The following is a 9,258-nucleotide window of genomic DNA, read 5'->3' on the forward strand; positions in this document are numbered from 1 at the left end:
GAGGGGGGCAACACTGAGGGTTGTGATCTGTTGCCGGACACGGAAAAAAAAAAAAAAAAAAAAAAAAAAAAAAAAAAGATCGGGTATACTTGTTGTGAAAGATTTTAACAAATTTCAGTGGACTGCTATTTTACAGAGTGTTTCTCTGACCAAAGTGAATTGTCTAGTAAGTAACAATAAAAAAATAACAAGGAAATCTCTGTATGTTTTAGATATTAAGAAATACACTTCTAATACCTCAGAGTTGTCAAGAAGAATCATAATGGAAATAATAAATTTTGAAAATACTGCATCTAAAATCTTTAAGTCAAGATACTTGTGCAATATGAAGAAAAACATGAGTGTATCTAAAATTCTATATGATGCAGGTAAAGCCCTTAGAGGGGAATTTTTTGCTTTAAATGCATATATTAGAAAAAGACAAAAAGCTAAAATCAATAAGCTCAGTATTCATCTCAAGAATTTTGAAGAAAACAGGCAAAGAAATCTAACATACATGTAATCGTGGTCTCCAAAGAAGTTAAAAAAAAAAACAGAAAAGCCAAAGCTAAGAATTAGAACTATAATTCAATAAAATTATGATAAATTAAAAATATACTTACATTTATATATTGAAAGAACCTACTGTGTATATAGAAAACTGAACATAAATTGTCACCTCTGAAACATATCTTAGTAAAACTATTAAACTTAAAGAAAAAAAACTAAAATCAGTAAGCTCAGTATTCATCTCAAGACTTTAGGGAAATTAAACATAAATTAAACCCAAAAGAGCAGAAAGAAGGAAATATAAAGAGCTGAAATTAATAACATAGGAAACATACAATGCAATACAAGCATACGAGTATATTTGGCAAAGTTGAGTCTTAAAAGACTTAATAAAATTAGTAAACTCTTAGTAAGAATTAACAGGGAAAAAAGAGAGAGAAAGCACAATTAACCAAAATCAAGAATAATACAAAAGGATACCTTACTACAGATCGTGTAGATATTAAGAGGATGTTACGAACAATTTGGTGCCAATACATTTTACACTATGGATGACACAAAAAGAAAAGCTGAGTAATCTTATCTTAAATTCTTCCAGAGAATAGGAAAAGCAAATATACATATCAATTTAGTGAAGTGAATGAAATCTTTACACCAAATCCCAACAAAGGCAATACAAGAATTAAAGGCCTGTCTTACCATGAACATATGTCCAAAATTTCTTCGAAAATTTTAACAAATCATCTCTAGTAACATATTTAGAAATTAATCATACCAAATTGCATTTATTCTGAAAATGTAAAACAGTTCAATATTCAAAATGCAATTGATATAATTCATCGTAATACATTAGAGAGAAATCATATGATCTCAGATTCAATAAAAAGCATTTGATAAGATTAAATATCCATTCATGATTTTTAAAAACTCTCAGCAAACCAGCATGAGGATGCAGTTTCTTTAATCTGAAAAGGATAGCTATCAGAAGCCTACAGAAAACATCACACTCAGGGGTAAAGTAAAAGCATTCTCTTTGAGATTGGGAATGAGAAGGATCATCTCCACTTCTCTTCAGTATCATATCGCAGGAAATGTTCGGTGCATTAAAGGAGGGAGGGAGGAAGGAGGGAAGGAAGGAGAGAGAACGAAGAAAGAAACTATCATTATTCATAGATAATATGATTGTGTTCAGTTCAAAAGTGTTTATAGATTACTTTTATAGATAGATTTTTTAATTAATCAGAATTTAGTTAGGTTTCTGGCCAAAAGAAAACAATTGCATTTATTTATACCAACAAAAACCAGAAAATAAAATGTTAAAAATATATAATTTAGTCCTTTTGGCTGGAACCACCATCTCCCAGTAATTTGTCAAAATGACAAACACAAAGGGAAAGAGAAGAGGTACCCAATATATGTTCTCTAGGCCTTTTAGAAAACATGGAGTTGTTCTTTTGGCCACATACAGGCAAATCTACAAGAAAGTTAATGTTGTAGACATCAAGGGAATGGGTACTGTTCAAAAAGGGATGCCCCACAAATATTAGTTACCATGGCAAACGAAGAGCCTACAGTGTTACCCAGTATGCTGTTGGCATTGTTGTAGACAAACAAGTTAAGGACAAGATTCTTTCCAAGAAAATTAGTGTACATATTAAGCACTCAAAAAGCCAAGATAGTTTCCTGAAGCACATGAAAGACAATGATCAGAAAAAGGACGCAAAACAGAAAGGAACCTGGGTTCAACTGAAGTGCCAGCCTGCTCCTCCCGGAAAAGCACACTTTGTGAGAACTAGTGGAAAGGGGCCTGAGCTGCTGGAACCTACTCTGTATGAATTCATGGCATAATAGGTATAAAAAAAAAAGACCTCTGGACTGTAAAAAAATAAATCTGTGTGTGTGTATGTATGACCGGTTAGCTCACTTGGGAGAGCATGGTGCTGACACCAAGTCAATGGTTAAGATCCCCTTACTAGTCATCTTTAAAAAAAAAAAAAGTTTTAAAATACATATGTAATCCATACATGACACAAACATACATGTGTGACCGGTTAGCTCACTTGGGAGAGCATGGTGCTGACACCAAGTCAATGGTTAAGATCCCCTTACTAGTCATCTTTTAAAAAAAAAAAAAGTTTTAAAATACATATGTAATCCATACATGACACAAACATACATGTATACATTCATACATACAGATGAAAACAGTGGTGATAAAGATAGATGTCCTTAGCCAGAATGGCACTGGCAAATGTGCTGGGATGTCTGCTTTGGCAGAATGCCTTGCTAATCCTAATTAAGACAGTTTAAGCCTCCTCCATATATTTGTGATTATAGTCAAACTATTAGAAGAGAGATCTGTAAACTTCAATCTTGATACATTTTGAATTTTCTAAATGCTTTACGTCTTATTCTGTAGGGAGAAATTTGTTTTTCATCACATTGGTGGTTTGTCAAAATGAAAATTTTATCGTGTCCTTCAGTCAACTTTATGCTGGAGAATTACCTGTATTTCAAAATACATGTTTTTATTTTTATTTTTTCTTCTCCACCTTCACCTCTGTTTTACAATTGTGCAATGATGGAATGATACCTCTGAAAACTTGTTTCCTTGCCATCCTTGGTTTTCTTGGTGTACAAAGGAGAGTGAATCCAACATTATACATTGGGATTTGTATAGTTCAAGTTTTTTAGTATTTTTAAGACTTTTTTCATCGTGGTTTTCAATCCTAGTCACCACACATTTCTAGCCCTAGCATTCTGTAACCAAGGAAACGCCCTACTTACAGCATGGCACAGTGCAAGTGCACCTTTTAAAGAAATATTCCAGATTGAATATTCTGCATATTCTGAGATAATATTCAAAAGAGCTCAGTGACCCTGGTAATAGATAAAAACTAAATTTTACACATTAAAATTGCCTGAAAGAGAAAGTCTTAAGTATATATATTTTAAAAGTCTTTTTCCTCCCATATGACAAGCTGAAACTGCCATTGCTGTATATGTGTGCATTTATAGTTTAGGAAAACCAATGACTAAAATAAATTCCAACTAAAAAATAAAATGCAAATTAAAAAATTTCTGTGTAGCAAATGTATTTCCAAAGTCAGTTGATCAGCATTTATCTTTACAAGGAGTATCAGGTAAACCCAAAGCATTGAGATAGGCCAGTTTAGGGTAAAATACACAGATGAATAAGGTGTATCTACTTTAACAGGAGACAGATATGAATGTGAATATAAAATCTTCAACTAAATAAGTGCTATAATGAAGAATATTTAAGACATTAGGGGTGTAATAAAAATTGATTTGATGAGATGGGGTTTCCAATGAAGATCATCTTTAAAAATATAATCAGACTGTAAATTACGTCTCTGAAATACCTTATTTTGCCGGTTAGCCATCAGAGAGCTTCAAAGTTTTTTTTTTCTTTCAACTTTTATTATGAACATTTCAAAACATATTCAGAATTGGAAAAATTTAGTATAATGAATGAATTTAGTATAGTGTATCTATCACCCAACAAAACTTCAAATTAATGAAAACCTTAAGTGCTTTTTAAAAACATGATTTTTAAAGTTTATAGTTATAGGTTTAAATATCCTAGAAAAATAACATCTATACAAATATGAATCCAAATATACCAGCAGTATAGGTTGAAATTTATTAATAGCTCTTTACTTTTCAATAACTTTGTATTTAAGACCCATTAGTGGATATATTTTAATTTTATTTAACAAGTATGTGAGTTATAGGCATATATAATATGGAATATTTTATAGTATTGCCTTTTAAACATGAGCATAATATCTAGAATAATAGTAGAGTGATATTATTTGCCTTCAGAGCAGAGAATTGATTTGTTTAGGCGATGAAGGTGACATATATTCAAATGGAAAAATGAAATAAAGCTTTTGTGTATTTAAGCTTCGCTGTCAGATATTTCATTTTGAAACTCAAATGTTTGAAGGTGTTATATCTAAATCATGTATTTTCTTGACTTCTTATAATTCTTTGTAATGGATTGCTTATACCAGAGCTTCTATTTTATCTCATATTTTGATTGCTCACATTGTTCTTTAGATGCTATTAAACTACAGCTGGTTGAAGCAGGCCTGGTAGAATGTCTACTGGAGATTGTTCAGCAGAAGGTAGATAGTGACAAAGAGGATGATATTGCTGAGCTCAAAACTGGTTCAGATCTAATGGTTTTATTACTTCTTGGAGGTGAGTTGTAATTTATGCTGGCCAAAGAATGTTGTTGTTAGAATTTTAAAAATTTATTAAGTGTCTTCTGTAGATACTATACTTGGCATTTTCTCATTTCCCTATCTCACATCCTGTTGATGTGTTGATTTTGAAACTTTAAGCACATCATTGACAGAACCATAGATAATGAACCTGAAAAAGAGGAGTCTTGGCTATCTTCCAGTATTTGAAGAGCTGTCATACAGAAGAGACAGTTGTGGCTCTAAGTACTAAAAGATAAATGGCTACTTGGGACTTGGACTAGAAAAATTCTAAACTCTATTGTCTAGTCTCTAGTAAAAGTTTATTAAAAGGAGTCGTTTTCCCATTATGATCTTAGTAGTTTCTGAGGAATATAGTTTCCCAGTTGGATATTCACTTAGAAATATCAATTTGTTTAACTGTTTGTTTCATTTACCTGCAGATGAATCAATGCAGAAATTATTTGAAGGAGGAAAAGGCAATGTGTTTCAAAGGGTGCTTTCTTGGATTCCATCAAACAACCACCAGCTACAGCTTGCTGGAGCACTGGCAATTGCAAATTTTGCCAGAAATGGTAAGCATATTAGCTTCTCCTTTGTAAATCAAATGTTCTACATTTTTTCATTTTTGCTTTGCCATCACATGTACTAAAACTAGAACAGTTCAGAAGTTTGTGTAGGGGCCGGCCCGTGGCTCACTTGGGAGAGTGTGGTGCTGATAACACCAAGGCCCTGGGTTCAGATCCCATATAGGGATGGCCGGTTAGCTCACTGGCTGAGCATGGTGCTGACAACACCAAGTCAAGGGTTAAGATCCCCTTACCGGTCATCTTTAAAAAAAAAAAAAAGAAAAAAAAGAAGTTTGTGTAGTATGTATGTATGCTACAACCGTAATTTTTTAGAAAAGTCACTATAAGTATTTCAGATTTCTAACAAATTACATATTTTATGCAATTAAACTAAATTCCTAAACTCCTAGAAACTCAGTGTAGAACTCATCTTTATAATGTAGCTAGGAAATATGGGTTATTTTTCTTTTTGGTTTGGTTTTATTCTAATATGAACTGTCAGTATATAGTATATTATAATTGCTGACTTATACCATTTTTACTTCCTTCTTTCTGGGAATAACTCCTTAATGATAAAGTCAAGAGCGACAAAATATTGATAATAGTTGAAGCTAAATGTGAGGTAAATAGTGGTTATTCTAATTCTCTGCTTTGTAAATGTTTGAAAAATTGATTAAAAATAATTTAATATCAGCCATGATAACAAAAGATAGAGTACTGCCACTGTAACATTGGCAGAACACAGCATGTACTTCACAATAAGTGAAAAATACTGTACATTTTAAGCATGTAGTTTCTACTTATCTTCTGATATGTTATCAGGCTCTAAGCTAGGGATTTTTCTGATTTTTAAAGTTTTACTTATTTTAAGAATCTTTACAAACAGACTTCTCACTCAGTAAGCAGAAGAATCTATAAATCTGATGGGAGAAAGAATTGGAACTCATTTTTATACAGCTGCATTTTCCCTAATGTAGATAATGGGCAGGCATCAGTATTACAAAATGTGTGTAAACATTTTTAAAGAGGAAGAAAAAAATGCTTTTGTTTTGTTCAGATGGAAATTGTATTCATATGGTAGACAACGGAATTGTAGAAAAACTCATGGATTTACTGGACAGACATGTAGAAGATGGCAATGTAACTGTACAGCATGCAGCACTAAGTGCCCTCAGAAACCTGGCCATTCCAGGTAAGACTTAAGAATAGAAGGCAGCTAGTAGAAAATAAAATCCACCATTCTGGAAAGATATTTACTGTACATGTGTGATTATGAACTTACTCTGACCAAGAAAAGGAAGAAAATTGTCTTCAAAATGTTCTCATATATTTTACTAATAAATGGAGATTATATGTTAAGTTTTCTGAGACTGTACAAGAATAATCTTTACCTTTGTTCAGATCATTCAAATATTCTATTACATTTTTGAACTCTTGGATTTTCATCATATTGTAAAGTTAAGCTTTTTAAATCATCTTTAGTTGAGGTAAGATAATGACATCAATTTACAGAGTCCAATGAAAAGTTACTTTTTAAGGTTTTTTTTTTCCTACAAGCAAACATATAATTTTTAAAAATAGCCTTAATGTGTCTTTGGATTAAAGACTTGTAGCCATGAAATCACATTATCATGGGAAATAATACAGAAAATAGTTGAAGCTATTCTTTTAATCTACTTTGTAAAAATATATTTCTAATTAGGTGAAATAGTATAATCATATGAAGATCCAATCCATATGAATTCACTTTGGTTCATATAGCCTATTAGTATTGTTTATTAATGTCTATAATATTTATATTAATACAGTTGGGTCAAGAATAGAGATAAAGAGAAACATTAAGGTATTGTGCTTTTTGTAAATAAGAAGGCAGCATTTTCAGATTTCCTCTACACATTATGTCTGTGAATGTTTTGAGATCAAGTTTAAAAAGCCAGTAAGTATGATTTTGTATGTTATGCTCCTGTAGACAGACAGGATACTTACACACACACACACACAATCCCATTCTTAAAATTAACAGAAAAGTAACAGGCTTGTTTATAAATAGGAAAATATAACATGGGCACATTTATTGAGATAAATGTGTCTTGAACTGTTTATCATCAAGAATGTTAGCACCATTTTAACCATAATCTCTTTCTCTTTCTCTTTCTCTCTAGTTGTAAATAAAGCAAAGATGTTATCAGCTGGGGTCACAGGAGCAGTTTTGAAATTTCTTAAATCTGAAATGCCCCCAGTTCAGTTCAAACTTCTGGGAACATTAAGAATGTTAATAGATGCACAAGGTAAAAGAAATGCTTTCCCAAGTTGTATTTTTGGTTTGATAATCTTACTGAACCTCTAGTTGAAAAATGATTTGTTTATAGCTTTCAGGGTTATGTAATCATAAAAATAAATAGCAAATAAAAGGTAAAAAGAGATTGGTTCTTGAACCTCATTTCTTAATTCTTATGCTTGTCATAATTGACTTTAAGTGAAAAGTATATTGCATCTCTCTTTATTAATACATATAGTCCTGGTTTTACGTTGGTTTATTATCAGTTCCTGAGGGGTTTTTTTGGTTTGGCATTCCATACCCATTTTTATCTTGTCTTCAAAATCATGCTTCAATACAATGACAGTCAAAAAATTTTTTTATTTGTTTAGCAAACAGGAAGAACATTTTTCTATTTGCAGAAACAGCAATGAAAACAACTCCTAGGAATGAATTATATTTATTTACTTCTTTCTAAATTCTAAACCCTATTTTATATTGATTGCTTAGAGTCCTTTTAAAAACCCTTGTTACAGTCTGCCAGAGGACTAGTAGACTACCAGGCTTAACCAAAATTGTATGAAGTGGTTTGTTTTTGTATTTTGTATGAAAATCTATATCTTCATAGAAAAAGCCAAATAGCCCATCAGATAAGGAGTATTTGTAGTTCTTTCTTTAATAAAATTGTTGTGCTGTGTTTTATAGGCATGTTAATTTCCTTCACATTCTTACATCTTTAGCAATTATTTCAACTGATTGCCTATCAGTGATTCATTCCTTTGTGGATGGCCTTCTTTCCTATAGCAGAAGCTGCTGAACAACTGGGAAAAAATGTTAAATTAGTGGAGCGTTTGGTGGAATGGTGTGAAGCCAAAGATCACGCTGGTGTGATGGGGGAGTCAAACAGACTGCTCTCTGCCCTCATACGACACAGTAAATCAAAAGTAAGTTCCAGAGGAAACCATTCATTAGAAAACATTAGAGTGGCCTTTTTCAAAACCCAGCATCATAGATCTTGTATTATAAGCTTGCATTTTTATGTATTTATATATAACTACATTAATCAACAATTCTGAAAAAAAATTACTGAAAATTGAGCTTTGTATTTAGTTCTATTTTGTAACAGTTACGAGTAAGGCTTTGGAATCAAACAGAGATGGGTTAGGATTTTATTGCTGCCATTTAAGTGGACAGGTCTCTTCATATCTCAGTATATAAATATATAAAAACTGGGATAATACCTGCCTGAAAGTGTTGTGAGGATTCAGTGAGATCATGAATGCAAAGTGCTCAGCTGGTACCTGGCACATAGGAAGCATTCAATAAATGGAGGTTTCTCTTGCTGCTGCTATTATTTTTACCACCACTAACACCATTAACAGCATCACTGTCAAACATTTTCTGGGTGCCAGGCAGTGACTATGCTAGCTAGCTACTGGTATTTAGAAATTAATGATATCTAGATAATGTATGATGCCAGACTCACAAAGTTGGACAAAATCCATTCATATAGTAGTGTCCAGTCTGGTAGCTGTCTGGCACATGATAGGTAACCAGTGAATGAACAAATGGACTATTTTAAAGATCACAGTGGTGGGGACCCAGGCCAGTAGTTCAGCAGCTGATTTAATATCTAGATAATGTCTTTTATTTTTTTTTACCCTCTTTTCAAAGGTGATCTTTTTTTTTTTTTTTTTTTTTTTTTTTTTTTTTT

General features: G+C 32.1%; 1 protein-coding gene and 1 pseudogene across 5 annotated transcripts in view; both read left to right on the forward strand.

Annotated features, from left to right (window-relative positions):
- RAP1GDS1 (RAP1, GTP-GDP dissociation stimulator 1) overlaps positions 1-9,258 on the forward strand; it is a 138,514-nt gene that overhangs the window by 111,459 nt on the left and 17,797 nt on the right. For 4 of the 5 annotated variants that reach the window (XM_008571378.1, XM_008571381.1, XM_008571379.1 and 1 more), the window contains 5 exons: positions 4,573-4,716; positions 5,162-5,293; positions 6,345-6,479; positions 7,450-7,575; positions 8,349-8,488. In XM_008571378.1, coding sequence (XP_008569600.1) covers positions 4,573-4,716; positions 5,162-5,293; positions 6,345-6,479; positions 7,450-7,575; positions 8,349-8,488 — 677 coding nt within the window. The remainder of the gene's footprint in view (positions 1-4,572; positions 4,717-5,161; positions 5,294-6,344; positions 6,480-7,449; positions 7,576-8,348; positions 8,489-9,258) is intronic. The other variant, XM_008571380.1, reaches the window with a different exon arrangement.
- Positions 1,866-2,337, forward strand: LOC103589416 (annotated as a pseudogene).

The sequence above is a fragment of the Galeopterus variegatus genome, unplaced genomic scaffold (assembly GCF_000696425.1).
Source record: "Galeopterus variegatus unplaced genomic scaffold, G_variegatus-3.0.2 Scaffold686, whole genome shotgun sequence".
NCBI classification, from domain to species: domain Eukaryota; kingdom Metazoa; phylum Chordata; class Mammalia; order Dermoptera; family Cynocephalidae; genus Galeopterus; species Galeopterus variegatus.